The sequence below is a fragment of the Schistocerca piceifrons genome, chromosome 3, assembly GCF_021461385.2.
Source record: "Schistocerca piceifrons isolate TAMUIC-IGC-003096 chromosome 3, iqSchPice1.1, whole genome shotgun sequence".
Classification (NCBI taxonomy): Eukaryota; Metazoa; Arthropoda; class Insecta; order Orthoptera; family Acrididae; genus Schistocerca; species Schistocerca piceifrons.
In genome coordinates, this window is record NC_060140.1 from 883,382,730 (window position 1) to 883,401,249 (window position 18,520).

An 18,520-nucleotide genomic window follows, 5' to 3' on the forward strand; every position below is an offset into this window, starting at 1 on the left:
TGTACCACGAATTATGACAGGGTGCTGTAGTCAATTAAATTACTGTACAAGAACAGGGTGTATAAGCAGGGGGAAAAAAAAAAAAAAAAAAAAAAAAAAAAAAAAAAAAAAAAAAAAAAAAAAAAAATTCCTGATTTCCCGCTTAAAAATGCACTTTTTTCCAAATGAAAATACACTTCTTCCAAGGTGAAAAATACACTTTTTCCACGATAAGTGACAGTATACTTTCATTGGAGCTGTAAAAATATGAATCCTTTGAATGTTAATGGGAACTTCAGACAATGAAAAAACTCGGCAAAAAAAAAAGTTTTGGAAAGATTTGTGAAGTGCAGCAACATTTATGCTGCATATTTTCATATTACGATACACTGCACATTTTTATATTCGTATTAAGAAAGTATAGATTTGAAACAGCACGTTAGTTTCTGAAGCATTGAAATCGAGACTGGAAAGTGCTTTTGTAAGCAAGTCATAGCTCACGTCACATGATCTCACCAGCCAATGACAGCAGATATTCGGAGCATAGGACACAAGACTTAGTCAGCCAAAAGCAATATCACTGTTCTGTAGTGTAACCACACAAATAGGAAAAGTTAATGGGTAAAATTAATGTACAAAGTGTAGCAGCAAGAAAAGTTAAACTTTCAGATATAATATTGGCCTTGAGGATTAATAAACTACAAGAAAAGCTAAACTTTCACACATAAATATTGGTCTTTTTTGCATGAGTTTCACTTTAAGATACATCACTCACACAAATGTGCCAGTAAAATTTTAAATAATGATATTAATGTCCAGTCTTCTGGGCTCGAAATTCTTGTAAGTGACAAGTCCTCAATGTGTTAAGTTTCAAATGAGAGTAAAGCGCTATGTGATTTAAGAAATTCATTGCACATTCACACATGTAACATAATTCATCTTGCATAAAAGAAAATTTACTTTGAAACTAACACTTTTCAAAGCACCATTCGCAATATTTTCCAGCGACCTGTTAGTAACAGCTTCGTTTCAGTAGTTGCCAGAGAGCGCCAGAAAACAGGCATTACTGTGCGTGGGTAGCTGCGATGATGCTGAAAGCCCATATGTTTGTACATATATCGTATTAAAAGATCTTGCATGACTTCATAACAGAAATAGGATACTCCAAGAGCACCAGAATTTCGTACACCATACTAAAATGCATAATTCAGCTTAAAGTGGACATTCATGTGTTCTGAATCACAAAGAAGTAGGCCCCAACCTGGTGTTAAGATTTCAGTGCGGTTTTCGGGATGCAAATTTTCTTGGAGTACTAGTACTGCATTATCTCATGTTTGGTTCTTTATTATGGCATAATGCCATACACGCCAGAAGATGAAAACGTGCATCTGAAATTCAGTGAACAGTTGAAACTAGCCAATAGCGCAGAATGAAACACATCATTTCTAATAAACTGACTGCCTCTGGGGAAAAGATAAATGAAAGCTACAGTTATTTAGCAAAATCAACAAAAATAACTTCACTGTTCTGCAAGGCGGTTGACTGCCAAAAATGTGGAAATAAAATGAGATCAGAGAACTGAAATTAACAACATATGTTAGCCTACTGTAATTATGTGAATGTATTTTAATTCACTTGATAACTTCCAACACAGAAATCTATTTTGTTTTAATTTGATGTGAGAAATGTAAATGATGAGGAAACTGCAAAATCACAAAATGTTAACACGGCTTACGTGGAGACTAACCCCCTCCCCACTGTAACCCAAACTGGTATGCGCACGCAGAAATCTGGCAGCTTGGGCGCCAGAAAAATTTTTCCAAGTAACATCTGGCTGTTTGTTGCTATTGTTGATACAGCTAACAGCCACACTTCAAGGTACTGCCCATAGGAAACTCAACTACATATGCACATGAGCCTATGGGCAACTACTCAAATGAACTTCATGTAAACAGTTATGACGTCACACTCATTGGCAGCAGTTTACTGTTATAAAGTATTCCATAGTCTTTGTCCTAAAGCCTTTGACACATTTTGCTGTTTATCATTTCTTACCAGTCAAAATTAAAAATCTTAAACTGAAGTCTAAAACAATGAAAAATCCCAAAATTCTAAAAAATTCCCATGTTTTTACCAGTTTTCTCTTGGATGAAAAGATTCCCAGCTTTTTCCTCGATGTCTCGAAGCATACACACCCTGAAGAAGCTGAGCAGCAGGTGCTCAATGTTCTTTTAGGAGGGACACAGAAATGTCCAGACGAGTACAGACAGTGGATCCGATGGATTTGCACATAGCAGTGCAGTTAGCTGTAGTGTGTGGGATCAATCTGTTGACTGGAATGCAGGGTAAATGGACAATGTTTGCAGCTAATACAAAATGTTTCAGGTGTGGATGGACAGGGCATATAAAGAGACAAGTGTCACCAGCCTCAGGGTGATTTGAATAAAGAAAGAGGAGGTAATAATTCTTGAAGTAGAGGACCAGGGAAAGATAAGGTGTTAAATACCAGCGGGAACCATAGGTCCACCTACAATCACTCACAGTAAGAGTGGATGCTATGAAATCATATGCAGAGGTGAACTGTGTGATAAGAGGGCTAATAGGAAAAAAGGGCTGCAGGATATTATTGGACACAGGGAAGCACGTGTTGACCTCTAGTAGTGATCTGGTGAAACGTAAGCAATGGAACTCACCAAGGTACAGACTGCATAGAGTGTGGGATAAAGATGTCCCACCATTATAATCGGTGGACACAGACTTTTGCCTAATCTGAGCTTGTGCTCCATCTCCATATGACTCCATCAGGACATTGAACCCTATCCTCCCTTCTTTCTGTTGGTTTAACATTATAAATGATTTGTTTCTTTTTTGTCTTTTCTATTCACTGTAGCACTCAATTAGAAATCACTAAAAGCAGAAATAATTTGAGTATACTCTTTTCCAACAGACAGATTTGCAACGAAGATTTTGTCTTCTTTCAGTATTTATCAAGTTTATTCCAAAGTCCATTGTCCATTTCTACACTCAAGAAGTGACAATCTTCATAAAATTGCTTTTCAATGACTTACATGATTTTTCCATAGATATAATAACACAAAAAACTGACACTATATTCTTTACAAAACAACAACAAAAAAATATAATTTCTAATGCTGAGCTATATTTTGCTGTTTTACAAAAGTTAATGATTGATTACTTTCTACATAAAAAATTAGACAGATCAGTCTTGGCTGCTGAATATAATATCAGTGATGTGTGATCTAACTTAAAACTAAAACAATTATGACACCTACTTGTGGCTCATTGGCTAATTGGTAAATGTTACACCACAAATCAAGATGTTTGGGGCGAAATCCTCATTCACTCTTAGGTGTTTTCTGGCTACCTTTGCTTCTATAACCTCTGGTGATGGAACAGCATCTTTTAGTACTCCATCAAGCCACTTAGTTGTCACAGTAAATTGATTGTTCATTTTTTCTTCAGTTCATGCTCTATGTTACCTTCAAGTTGATGAGAAATGAAGATGAAAAATACTGTTTTCAACTACCTATACCAATTAAGTCTCTCTCTCTCTCTCTCTCTCTCTCTCTCTCTCTCACACACACACACACACACACACACACCATGGGTGTAACTACAGTTGTGGGGACCCTGGAACAAGTATCTAAGTGGGGCTCCCTGCTTCCTCCATCAGATCTGCTCTCTTCCGCTTTATATACTCACTAAAATGTCCACAGTTCATCTCATATTCTTTCACTGTATAACAATAATGGATATTTCTGGATGCAAAAATATGTAAAATAAGGGAAAGGCGACCACTTACTTGTAGTGGACAAACATGTAGTGCACAGAAACACGTAATACACAGTCCAGTCACATTAATATAACCGATTGCTCGTTCAACGTCAATGTGCAGTAGCCACTCGCAGACGGCAGGTGGTAGCACTAGCAGTGAAGGATATACAGATCATGTCACAGAAGACATGGAAAACAGTGCAGTCATTGTCGTAATGTGGAAGTGGAGCAATGTATCTGACACTGGAAAGGGCATGATCATCGACTTTCGGGCCAAGAGTGGAAGTATTTTCAAAATGGCTATGTCTGTAAACTGATCATGTGCCACCATGGTTAAACTATACCATTCATGGCAGAAAGGTGCTATCCACAACTGGCACCAAGGCAACTGTGGTGCACTACGGGCGGTAGTCGGCAGGAGCGAACGACTGCGGCTGAGACGTGTACGGGTGAACAGATGTAAGTGAATTGGTCTCCGCAGCAGGTGTCTGGTTCATGAACGCAAGCTAAGTGCTATTCGTTGGCAACGAAGGCTGGAATTTGCACGCCAATACTGTAACTGAACATCCACTGAGTGGCGACAGGTGGCCTTTCCAGATGAATCGTGTTTTTCACTCCATCGGATAGATGGCCGTTGGCATGTGCAGCGTTAAAACTTCTGAAAGCAAACAGGTCTTTTTTCTTTAAATAACACTTTGATTATCTTTATTACATGGGAGAATGAAGGAAAGAACATATATTGATGTACGTCATTATTTCTATTTTTCCAGTTTTCCTTTGCATTTTAATTTATTCAAATTTTTTTTTCTTGTTCTTTCTTTTGGGTGCAAGAGGGTCCCTTGTTCTTGCAGTCCTCAGGACATGTCCTATAGTTGCCCCACCCTAGTTACTCCCCTGACAAACACACGCGTGCGCGCGCACACACACACACACACACACACACACACACACTGCATTTCAGAGGGTATTGGAAATTTTTGTACTGCAGCAAGGTCAGGCAGACTTATTTCATCAGTCATCTAACATCTAATAATCATTTACCAGTCAAAATTCATACTGGAAATTTTTGTACTGCAGAAAGGTCAGGCAGATTTCCTTCAATCCATCATGTAACAGTCATTTACCAATCAAGGTTCATGCTTGCCTTGCTCCACTTATACACTCCACCTCTCTTCTTGAACATTTTTTCATCAAAACCTGAGAAGTTAAGTGCATTCTTTACACCAATGTCCAAAATGGAAGGTGATGGCTTTTTGTCCCCCCTTGTGCAATCTAGGAACCTCATCTGAAAAAAAAAAGAAATTATAATTTATAAATAATTGTGATTAACTAAGTTACTTTAATTTTACAGTAACACACATTACACACAAATACTGAAATCATATTAACAATAAATTACCTGTTGGAATTGGGATGTAATTAGAATACTATTTGAAAATGTTGTTATAAAATGTAACACAGTATAATTTGATATAAAGACTGTGATACATTCTGAAATTATTATGATGAGACACTCTGCAAAACACTATAATTCATGATGTGTGTAACTTTTGCAAATTTTAATTTTTAATTATAATTTTGTCAAAACAGCCATTTCAATAATGCAAAATATATTTTAATTATTGTAATGTTATTTAAGATGATGTGGCAGTGACCTAGTGAGGTAGTTCTACAACGTTTTTATGGAGTGTTCTGTACCAGGCAGCATAATGTTTGTAAAATATAATGTAAATTCTTCAGGTTTGTCAGTGCATTGAAAAGTTAAAAAACAAAATTTATGTGCTATTGGGAATGAGTCAGAAATAATGGATGGAACATTGTCATATACGACTCAGCCAACTGCTGCTTCTACTCAAAACTGCTATGTTGACTCATGCAGCCCACTAGCATGACAGTACTGCACCACAATCTTCCTATGTCCAAGAACAGAGGGACCATGACAATGAAAGTAAAACAAAACCTTTCTTCGGAAAAAATATGTGTCAGTAAGGAAGTGACAATAGCAAGACAGGTTATGGAGAACAACTTCAGATGCCACTACTGTGACTCCCGATTCTTGACTCGCTGATAGGTGGCAGTGGCACCACTCATAGCAGGTGTAGCTAGTGTGGGCCCATTTGCCTCTGTCATGTCATGTGGCCATAAATAGTTCATGATCAATTCATCTGCCAATTTAGTACTTTAAAGCCATCACCTGGATCATATCAGGCTGCCTCCTGGAGTTCAGTATCTCAGCTCATTACTGTGATTGTGTTCAGAAACTGTCATCTCACTGAATGGTTCTTAAGATTTTGACACTTATCAGATTGTTTGTGATGTAGCAATTCTAGGCAAACAGTTATAAACGTTTACTTCAACTATCAGAAGAATTTAGTTCAACACAAAATTCAATTGATAAACTATTTTTGTTTCTTGTGAATTTATGCTCGAACACAGAGAAGAGTGATTCTATATTATTATGAATATACCAGTTGTTCATTATGTTCCGGGGTGTTAGTTTTGCCATTCTGAACCTGGCACAGACCACTTCAAATGGTGACAAGGTTTTTTGTGAATTTCATCTGTACTCCTGTACTGTGGCCCCAGTAGATGGTGCTTTGATGTGTTTTTCCCAATTAGACAGTGCTTTTACATTATTTATTTTTTTTTTTTTTTCTGTATATGGTGTGCATGTCAGGTGTTCATTTCAGTATGTCCATAGCCATTACAGACATGACCGCAAAAATGCAACAGGTCCAGGAACTAATGATGGGGAAGCCTGCAGCCATAAGCATGTCACCTGAGGTGCCAACCAATTGTCTCACATTTATCCCATGGTGAAGGGCTTCCGAGTTTCACCACCACTGTTCCCAATGTTTGATGGGAAGACGGAACCATGGGCGAACTATGTTAGACACTTAGAACTACATTTCATTTCCCACACAATCTTAGATGTTACACAGCAGTGTGCTTTTTTGTTGCTCTCCTGAGGGGCTGATGTCTATCACCTCCTGCAGCAGTTAAATCCTTGTGCATTCTCCATATGAGTTAACTTATGAATATTTGAAAATGTGTTTATTGGACTATTTTGGTTCAAAAGTTTATGTGCCAGCTGCCAGGCACAGATTTTTTAGTTGTCTTAAACGAAACAGACATTCCTACTGGGAGTGGATAGCACAATCGCAAGGGATTTCCAGAAATTGCCAATTTCAGTGTTCCAGTACCAAGTGCAAATAGTGATATGCTGAATCATTAGTTAATGGCGTGGTCCTTGTCTATTCTCCACACGAAGGGCTCCTGGAATGACCTGATTAGACTGAATGAACCATTGTTAGCTACATACCTCCCCCCTCTTCCAGGATTTTGAGCAGTAAGTGAGGTCCTCAGTGATCCTACAACAACCAACACAGGCATTTGCCACCCGCCCAACATGTAAGACCCTGGCTTGACCTGTACCACCAGACAATTCTCCCCCAAACGGGAAATCATAGGAAACCATAACAATCTTTTGTCACCCTCATGAAGTGATTGTTTTATCACTGCATCATTGCCAGCAATGCTATTTTCACCAGGCAAAGTTCAAAACCTATGGTAAAACTGGACACAAGGCAGAGGTTTGCCAGTCCTCACTAAAAATAAATGTGAATACTCATATGGACACACTGGACCCTGATGAGGTGGGCTATGTACATGGCTTGCATGTCCTCTACATCCAGGCTGTGCTGCCCATCTCTGATAGGGTACTGATGTTAGAGATGGTCATCAACCATCTCTGTTGTCTTTCAAATAGATACTGGTTCCCCCACTGCTATCATTAACTGAGACTCAAATAGGCACCTTTGTAACCACTGGAAGCTACACAATTGGAGTGAAGGGCCCGTTCAGTGTCCACATTCAGTATCAACCAGCATACCTAGCAGCCAGCATCCTAGTTGTTGATATGACAGGGGCCACTAAAACCATGGGTTTAGTTCACTTTAATGCTCTAGGCTTGAAAGTCCACAACTCACTTAACTGCATCCAACCATTCATACATAGCATCTACCTTCAAGTCCATTTTACGAAGTATGTCTCAGAGTTTTCCCATCAGTCAACCAGTCACCAACTTTGAAGTGCACATTTCCTTGCAGTCCTTGGTGATGCATAAGTTTCTCAAGTCACAGAATGCACCTTTGCATTTTGGGACAGGCTTTGCCTTGAGTTGCAAAGACTGCAGTAGGAAGGAATCCTGAACCAAGTAGCCAACAGCCAGTGGGCTGCTCCTATTGTGACAGTCAAAAAAATCAAATGGATTTTTCAGAATTTTTGTGTATTTTAAGTCTACTGTCAATGCATAGTTTTTCATCAACATCATTCCTATTCTGAAGGTTAAAGACATCATGGAAAAACCTGCCAGTGACCCGCTGTTTGCAAAAATCTACCTTAGGGACAGCTATCCACAATTATCATGGATGAAGCCTCAAAGTGTATCTTCATCATTATGATATCCTTTTGCCTTTTTCAATATAATTGTCTGCCCTTTGCACTGCCAGTGCACTAGGCGTATTTCAAAGATATCCAGAACCCTAATACAGGGAATTCCAGGCACAGCCAATTATCTGGACAGTATATTCTTCACTGGTCAAAATGTGAAAGATCTTGCAACAAATTTGAAAGCCTTATTCAAAGTGTTCAAACAAGTTAACTTAAATTTTTTCATGCCACAAGTTGAATAACTGGTACATGTTTCAAGTGCTTCAAGGATGCACCTTTCTCTTCACCATGGAGAGGCCATGCAAAAACTGTCACCTCCAAGGGATACCAAAATCAGTGTTGGGTCAGCTGAACTACTACCAAAAATTCATAATTCAAGCAGCAACCATCACTGAACTGCTCCATCAGTTTCTTTGCAAAAATGTTAAATGTTGTTGGTAACCCACTTTTGAAAAGGTTTTTTGGGATTTGAAACAAAACATTACTCCAGCTGACGTCCCTCAAGGCTTATGACTCTAAGCAGCTGCTAATTGTTATGGCTGATACATCTGGTACCTCTGGGGGCAGATTTGCGGCTTCACATCAAATTCCTCTTTGCTCAGTTGTGAGCCAGCCCTTCGGGAGAGGGGGGGGGGAGGGGGGGGGGGTGTCTCGTCTAATAAAGCTCATGTGATCAAGGGGACTCCCACAATGTGGCGTTCTTCCCTCCATCTCTCCTGGCAGGTGTTTACTATCCTCTGCTGTGTTCATATCAGCAATATCAGGCTGATCCATGGCTTTTTTACTCTGTAATGACCCTGCCCCCCCCCCTTTGTAGTTGTGGGGCCCCCCTCATGGTGATCCATATTTTGCTGGCCTGCTCTCACCTTTTGGCCCTCACTCTAAATATGTCCTCTCACCTTTCTTGTCCTGGGTGCTAGCAGACAACCCTCACATGGTTACATCTGTCCTCAGTTTTCTTTGTGAAAGTAGTGTGTCCTCCCACATTTAACGTCCTGAGTTCCCTTCCAGAATCAGTCTCCCAGTTAGCACTGTGTTTGTTTGGGAGGCCTTCAGCCTTGCCTCCAAACTGGTCAGGCTTCCCCTCCCCCCTCCTTTCCTTACATTTTGTCTGGTCTTTTAAACTGTTTATTTCCCCATTTTCTTGAGTCTTCTTCCCTTGGTATTGTCCCCATTGTATCACTATCATGGTATGGTGTGGAGGTTGGGATCGGTTGCTGGTGGTGCTGGTGCCCCATTGTGTGTAGCACCTTCGGGGCACCCCCTGCTCTCACCTTCCCCCACATATCACCCTCCCCCACTCCACTCTTGTTCTTCATTCTTCCTGTCACCCCAACATTCCTTTTGCCTCTTTATTTGCCCATTTTTCTTTGCCATTGACTGGAATGTGCTGTCTGTGTTGTTCCTCCCATAGTTTCTGTCACTTTAGACCATGGGACCAATGGCCTCACTGTTTGGTGTCCTCTCTCCCCACCCCCCTCCCCAAAGCAACCAACTCTGGTTTAGAAAAGTAGTTCACTAAGCACTTGATCAATATTTACCCATTAGAACAATTCATGATTGGAGGAACCCTCCATGGTATGCACCATACAGTCTGTACGAAATTTCTAAAGAAACAGTGACTACTGAACAACAGTTGGAAAACAAAGCACAGGGCTATAGACAGAAAGATGCTAAATGGAATGAATGTCAGCATTAAGAAAACAATGATGTTTGGCCTGGTGATAGGAGGAGAAACATTAGAGTCCCTGCAAGTTGCTGTGGCTGGAGTCCCTACAAGTTGACATGGCTAGAATCCAAGAACTTTTACTGCAGCAAAGAGGCATGAAAACACTCAGATGCATGACTGTTTGAGTTTCTGAAGAACTATCTAAATTTTGGATGAATACAGGCATTTCTATTACATTCTCTTCATTTTAGGCAATTACAGCATATTATTACATGAAAACAGTAATTTTACTGTGAGTATGCATTTATTCTTCATTTTTACTTACATATTCATCCAGTATGAGGTAACTATTCTGCATCTGGAAGTAAACAAGAAAATACAACATGTTGAAATAAATCAGCTCAACAGAATATGAAATAGACTAATCAGGCAAGAAATCATGAAAAACACAATGAAAAGGAAATAATATAAATGACAAGAAAAGTAATTCACAGGTTCTGTGTAAAAAGTAATGAGCTGAATTCAGATAAAATATATTAAAGATACCACTACCACATTCTTCAAAGTAGGACTCTTGGGCACAGACAAACATCTGCCAATGAGATTTGTATGCTTGGAAGGCATCCTGGAAGTCTTTACCCAGAATGTCCTTCAAACAACACAGTAAAGACACTTTGACCTCTGCTATGGTCTCATGGAGTGATCTTTTGAGGGCTGTCTTCACTTGGGGAAGTCTGCTGAGGCCACATTGGGATTGTGGGGAGGGGGGCTGCAGAAATGTTGCAATGGCATTTTGGGCTAGGTAGTCATTTAACAGGAAGCGAGGGTGGCTTGGTGCATTGTGACAAGGCAGCCTCCAATTGGTGTCAATGCCTGGCCTCAGGTCTGTGATAGTTGGAAAAATTAACTACTGTTCTGAGTTTCTACTCATGGATGGGCATCCTGTGTGGTGTTTGTCTTCCATGCTCTCTCAACTATATTTGAACAACAGCAGTTTTTGACAGGCTTTCACTTCTGAACACTTGCTGAATCATGAACGACATTTCCAAAGGCTATTTTTTGAGTCCCACACAGAATTTGATGGCATAGTGCTGCTTCATACAACACTGAATTTTTAGCTTCTACTGGCTATGGACAGTGGCACATTGAAAAAATTATGTGAATAGCATATCAGCTAACTGGCCAATGACAACAGGCACATTTTGAAGGGACTTACCACTTACCTCTCCAAAGAACCCACCCAGCATGAGAGTACTGCAATACACAGTCATCTCACAAAAATTCAAACGTCAGCCCTCTACAGTAAAAGTGATGCTCACAGTTTTTTGAGAACCCGAGAGCCAATTATGAAACTTTACCCAGAAAAATAATCAACAGTAAACAATGTTACAATGATAAAGCTTTGGAATGAATTGAAGGCCATAGTTTAAAAAAATTGCCAATATCTATTAGGAAGCAGTTTTCTTTTTTTGAATGACAACTTATGTTCACATATCATGGCCCACACAATTCAAATTTGTCAGAACATGCATTTCAAGGTGTTGTAGCATCTTCCATACAGTCCTGATCTAGCCCTGAGAAATTTCCAGTTCTTTGGTCCATTAAGAGACGATTTCAGAGGCTGTCGATTCACCTCCGATGAAGAGGTGAAAGAGACTGCTCAAGTGGATAACTTTTTTCCTAAGGGTGTTTGAAAGCTTTTGGAGAGACAGACCAAACACACTGAGATGCAGGGTGGCAGGGTGACTATGTTGAAAAATTGTGTCACTGTGAATTTTGTGCAGTTGTAATAAATTAGAGAAATATTGTTCCGATACTTTTTGACTTGACCCTTGTAGTAATGGAAACAATGACACTCGGAAAGTAATTCCAAGTGACAATGTCAAGTCATTTGTGATACGAAGAAATAAAAGGTGTCTCAAGACAATGGTGTTTCAATAGAAATAGTAAAAGTTCAGACAGAGTAATACACACACGTAACTCTCAAAAATTGTGATGAAGCAAGCTGCGTTCTTTTTACTTCCCCTCTTGTTTTGCCATCTGCCTCCTTAAATTCGTTTATTTCAGTTTTAACTAATTACCATTAACATATATGAGTATAATCTGCATTTTCATAAAAGAGAAAGGTTGGCCCTCAGTTTTAAAGAATATAGCTCCAGATCTAATTTTGTGCTTTGTTTTGTATATGTAATCAATTTTCTAATTTATTTTGGCTATTCCTAGTTAGTATCTTTTGTTATAGCATGAAATCAGTAATTGTTTTGAAACTTAATTTCTATTGTTGACTTATAAACAAATATAAATTCTGTTCTAATTAGAAACATTTGGAGGAACAACTAATAGTATTCTTAAAGGATCTATTCTGCTCTATTCGAAGACATGTTAGCAAAGCCAGACCTTAGTTAATTCCAAAGTAATTACCAGGTTTGTCAAAAGTATTGTTTTTATAACTATATCCATTAATTTCATCATTTAAACAAATAATTCAGCCTAACTCTTGTAGTAGAAGAAACTGTTAAAAAGAACCAATTTTTCGTATACAGTTAATTTAATGAGTTATGTTTTAATTGTAATAGCTGGAAATTAAACTTCGAACAATACATAGTTTCAGTACCTATTATTGTGATGATATATAAAGGCCCGATTTTTTGTCCCGGGACAGTCAGTACACGGCCGATTTTCAGACGAGAAACCTGTGCTGGTTAGGTCAACAACAATGCATCAACTTAACTGTGAAATAAGTGTAACACGAATAGGCCATGTGTTTTAACATGTTCAATTTATTTGAAAGACTGTGACATTTGTGGTTAGGTTTTCACTGCAAACTACTGTAGCAGTATGCTGACATATGCTTGCAAACTGTTAATGAGGCTTATCAACATTTACCAATAGTTAGCTGGCCATATATAACTGTGTAATATTGGGGGTTATGAACAGTGGAAGTAAAGAACTGTGAAATGCAATGTGCAACTGTCAGCTGCATCATTTACAGTATTCAGTGTTGAACTTCCACCCCCCCCCCCCCCCCCCCCATTTTTCAGCCAGTATAACAACATAGTACATCAACACAAATGACTATCAATGAAGAAATAAAGCAGGCAAATGCCATAAAATGTTTACAGAATAACAACACAGGAAGCCAATTGCTCCAAACTAGAAAAACGCTATACTTGTTCTACTTCACCTGATAGGAGACAGACAACTCATAAAAAACCATGCACTTATCAGGCCCCTAACTATAATGTACAAGATGCTGACTAAAGTTATCAGGTCTCATGCAGAAAAAAAGGAGTAAATGTTAATGGAACATATCTGAACCAAATTCTTTTTCCTGAAGTCAGTGGAATTTGAAAGTAGGTCTGAAATCAATTGTAATCTGAATTAAATAATGTACAATATGCACAAAAAACACAGAAAAAAGTTAACAATGAAGTCATTGAACAAGCTGAAGAGATTTTGAATTAAAACAGTTGATGACAATATCTAGCTGTACAGTAAAAGAAATAAAGACAAGAGTAAAATTGGCCTAGAGTGCTTCTGCTAAATGAAACATGTAATATCTCGCAAGGAAATGTTACAATCTGTGTGTACTACCAATTTTGATTTACAGCTGTAAGACATGGACTTTTAAGGCAGAAACCATTCAAAACTGCAAGATTACTCCGCAAGCAATGAAGGGATGCATGTAAGGCTTGCCAGGATTGTCAGGAAAGGAAACAAATTGATAAGGGAACAAACTGAAGTGGAAGACCCAAATTATTTAGTTAGTTATTTGCATGTTCCATGGATAATACTTGTAACAGCTTGCTATGAACGTAATGAGCCAGTTTGACAACTGTAGTACATCTTCTGAGCAGAAAATATGGCGACACGCTATTTCACTTGACTGGTACAGGTAGCCACGTTGTATGTGCAACTATAACAGATGGGTATGTGTGGAGAGGCCAAACTAACTTGAGTCTCCTGATGAGGGGCAGCATCCTTCACAGTAGTTGCAAGGATAATGATTTGGATGATCGATTGATCTGGCCTGGTAACATTAGTCGACATTACCTTGCCGTGTTGGTAATGCAAAGGGCTGAAAGCATGGAAAAACTACAGCCATTACTTTTTTCCGGGGCATGCAGCTCTGTTATATGGTTAAATGATGATAGCAACCCCTAGGGTAAATATTCCAGAGGTTAAAATAATCCTCCATTAACATCTTTGGGTGGTAACTACTCAAGATGATGGCATCATTAGAAAATGCAAAACAGATTCTTCAGAACAGAGCATGGAATATTAGTTCCCATAACCAGGTGGGTAAGGTACAGAACTAAACAATGGAAAGTGATAGGATCGAGTTAGATATGTTGGGAAATGGCGATGTGAGGAGGCATTAATAAAAAGAGTTCTGCTCAGATGAGTACAGGATTATACATACAGAATGAAATAGTGGTTGTGCAGTAATAGATCTAAAAATGAATGAGAAAATAGAAATACGAATATCTACTACAAATAGCATAGTGAACACAGTATCACACCCAAGTTAGATATAAGATCAATCACCACCACAGTAATACAAGTTTATATGCTTACTAGCGCTTCATATTATGAAGATATTGAAAGAATGTATGACAATATAATGAAAAGGATAGATTACTACTCATCATATAGAGGGATGTTGAGCCGCGGATAGTCACAACAGGAAGGTTATCGAACAAGTAAGTATTTGACCAAAAAGGCCTTCATTGGAATATTACACACACACACACACACACACACACACACACACAGTCTCTCAGACACTGTGGTCATATATATATATATATATATATATATATATATATATATATATATATATATATAGACACACACACACTCCTGGAAATTGAAATAAGAACACCGTGAATTCATTGTCCCAGGAAGGGGAAACTTTATTGACACATTCCTGGGGTCAGATACATCACATGATCACACTGACAGAACCACACGCACATAGACACAGGCAACAGAGCATGCACAATGTCGGCACTAGTACAGAGTATATCCACCTTTCGCAGCAATGCAGGCTGCTATTCTCCCATGGAGACGATCGTAGAGATGCTGGATGTAGTCCTGTGGAACGGCTTGCCATGCCATTTCCACCTGGCGCCTCAGTTGGACCAGCGTTCGTGCTGGACGTGCAGACCGCGTGAGACGACGCTTCATCCAGTCCCAAACATGCTCAATGGGGGACAGATCCGGAGATCTTGCTGGCCAGGGTAGTTGACTTACACCTTCTAGAGCACGTTGGGTGGCACGGGATACATGCGGACGTGCATTGTCCTGTTGGAACAGCAAGTTCCCTTGCCGGTCTAGGAATGGTAGAATGATGGGTTCGATGTCGGTTTGGATGTACCGTGCACTGTTCAGTGTCCCCTCGATGATCACCAGTGGTGTACGTCCAGTGTAGGAGATCGCTCCCCACACCATGATGCCGGGTGTTGGCCCTGTGTGCCTCGGTCGTATGCAGTCCTGATTGTGGCGCTCACCTGCACGGCGCCAAACACGCATACGACCATCATTGGCACCAAGGCAGAAGCGACTCTCATCGCTGAAGACGACACGTCTCCATTCGTCCCTCCATTCACGCCTGTCGCGACACCACTGGAGGCGGGGATGCACGATGTTGGGGCGTGAGCGGAAGATGGCCTAACGGTGTGCGGGACCGTAGCCCAGCTTCATGGAGACGGTTGCGAATGGTCCTCGCCGATACCCCAGGAGCAACAGTGTCCCTAATTTGCTGGGAAGTGGCGGTGCGGTCCCCTACGGCACTGTGTAGGATCCTACGGTCTTGGCGTGCATCCGTGCGTCGCTGCGGTCCGGTCCCAGGTCGACGGGCACGTGCACCTTCCGCCGACCACTGGCGACAACATCGATGTACTGTGGAGACCTCACGCCACACGTGTTGAGCAATTTGGCGGTACGTCCACCCGGCCTCCCGCATGCCCACTATACGCCCTCGCTCAAAGTCCGTCAACTGCACATACGGTTCACGTCCACGCTGTCGCGGCATGCTACCAGTGTTAAAGACTGCGATGGAGCTCCGTATGCCACGGCAAACTGGCTGACACTGACGGCGGCGGTGCACAAATGCTGCACAGCTAGCGCCATTCGACGGCCAACACCGCGGTTCCTGGTGTGTCCGCTGTGCCGTGCGTGTGATCATTGCTTGTACAGCCCTCTCGCAGTGTCCGGAGCAAGTATGGTGGGTCTGACACACCGGTGTCAATGTGTTCTTTTTTCCATTTCCAGGAGTGTATATATATCTGTGTGTGTGTGTGTGTGTGTGTGTGTGTGTGTGTGTGTGTTGTCTGATTCCAATGAAGGCCTTTTTGGCCAAAAGTTTATTTATCTCTTTGTTGTGCCTATCTGTGACTCAACATCTCTTCTATATGGTGAGTAGCAATCTATTCTTTCCGTAATATTGTTATTCCACCATGGATTTTCCACTGTTTGAAAGAATGTATGACGGGATAAAAGGAATTATTCCAATATCTAAGAGAAACCAAATTTAATTGTGATGGGAGACTGAAATTCGATAGTTTAAGAAGGGAGCGGAGGAAAAACATTAAGCAGGAATGAAAGAGGAAATTGCTTGATAGAATTTTGCATAGAGCACAATTTAATCATTGCTCACACTAGATTTAAAAATTATGTAATAAGGTGATAAGCATAGAAGAGATGTGGAGGCACTGGAAGGTTTTATATTGATTATATAGGGTATGTCACTAACTATTGCCACCTAGAATAACTCTGAAAGTATGATAGTAGCTGAAAACTTGGTGGGTAAATGTTGCATGGGACAATGGAGGCCATAATATGACATTGGTTTTTTCTTGCTAGGTGGGGTCGCATCATGAAGGTCATCTTCGTTTTTTTATATGTGATGCTATAGTTTAACACTTATTTTCTGATAGCAGCTATCGAGACGAATTCAGTGATGTGAAACAGTAAGGTCTTTGAAGGTCAATGAAGGTCAAACAGGTGGCACGCCCATTTACAGAAGGTGTTCGAAGTGATGTCCATTGGTATCAATGCAGTGCTGAAATCTTCTTATCATGGACTGATGTGGACTCTCAACTAAAGGTCGGCAGCTCGTGGTCTTGCGGTCGCGTTCTCACTTCCTGAGCATGGGGTCCTGGGTTCGATTCCCGGCGGGGTCAGGGTGTTAGTGTTGTCCTCATCATTTCATCATCGTTCATGAAAGTAGCAAGATTGGGCTGAGCAAAGGTTGGGAATTCATACAAGTGCTGATAACTGCGCAGTTGAGCACACCACAAATCAGACATCATCATCATCATCATCTCAGTTAAAATTTATTGCTTATGAAATGCAGATTCAAACTGAAGGAATTCCAAAACAGTAAATTATGAAATGAAACTTGGAAAAACTGAAAGAATCAGATGTTGTTGAGACTTTCAGAGGGACCATTATGCAACTTTTAACTGAAACAAGAGAGATAAATACAATACAAGATTAATGGGCAGCTTTGAGAGATGAAACAGTGAAGCCAGTAGAGAATCAAATAGGTAAAAGGACAGGATACAGCAGAAATTCTTAAATAATATGGAATATATTGAATTTAACTGACAAAAAAAGAAAATATAAAAATGTTGCAAATCAAGCAGGATAAAGGAAATACTGATATCTAAAATAAGATTGACAGAAAGTGCAATGGTGCTACACAGGAATGACTGGATGTCAAATACAAGGCTGTAGAATAATGCATAACTGGAAGAAAGATAGATGCTGCCTACAAGAAAATTAAAGAGACCTTTGGAGAAAAGAGAGCAGCTGTATGAATGCCATGAGCTCAGGCGGCAATCCAGTACTACACAAAGAAGGGATAGCCAAAAGGCAGGAGTATACAGGAGGACTATATGAGGGAAATAAAGTTCAAAGCAATATTATAGAAAGGGAAAAGGAATTAGATGAAGATGAGATGGGAGGTGCGATACTGAGAGAAGAATATGACAGAGCATGGAAAGACCCTTGCAGTAGACAGCATACCCTCAGAATTATTGAGATCCTTGAGAGGGCCAGCTATGACAGAACTATAACAGGCAAAATACTCTCAGAATTCAAGAAGAATGTAATGATACCATTTCCAAGGAAGCCAGGTGTGACTGTTACTGAACTATTACTTTACCAAGTCACTGTTGCAAAATAATAACATGAGTTATATACAGAAAGACCAGTAGAAGCTTACCTTGTGGAAGACCAGTTTGTGTTTCAAAGAAATGAAGAAACAATGCGAGGCAATACTGACCCTGCAGCTATCTTAAGGATAGGTTAAAGAAAGGAAAATGTATGATTATAGCATTTGTAGATTTAGAGAAAGCTTTTGACACCGCTTAACAGAAACGACTCTTTGACATTCTGAAGGTACCAGGAATAAAATACAGGGGGTAGAAGGCTCTTTACAACTAGTACAAAAACCAGATTACAGTTATGAGAGTCAAAAGACATGAACAGGAGAAAGTGGTTGAGAAAGAAGTGGGACAGTGTTGTTACATATCACTGACATTATTGAATCTGTACATCGAGCAAGCAGTAAACAAAACCTAGGGTAAATCTGGAAAGGGAGTTGTAGTTCAAGCA

At 40.0% G+C, this 18,520-nt stretch overlaps 1 protein-coding gene across 1 annotated transcript in view; it reads right to left on the minus strand.

Annotated features, from left to right (window-relative positions):
• Positions 1–3,138: 3,138 nt before the first annotated feature.
• LOC124788331 (radical S-adenosyl methionine domain-containing protein 2-like) overlaps positions 3,139–18,520 on the minus strand; it is a 33,363-nt gene continuing 17,981 nt past the window's right edge. Inside the window, exons 5-6 of the mRNA XM_047255578.1 lie at positions 10,221–10,253; positions 3,139–5,059 (exon numbers count right to left, since the gene is read on the minus strand). Of these exons, the coding sequence (XP_047111534.1) occupies positions 4,895–5,059; positions 10,221–10,253 (198 nt within the window). The 3' untranslated portion in view covers positions 3,139–4,894. The remainder of the gene's footprint in view (positions 5,060–10,220; positions 10,254–18,520) is intronic.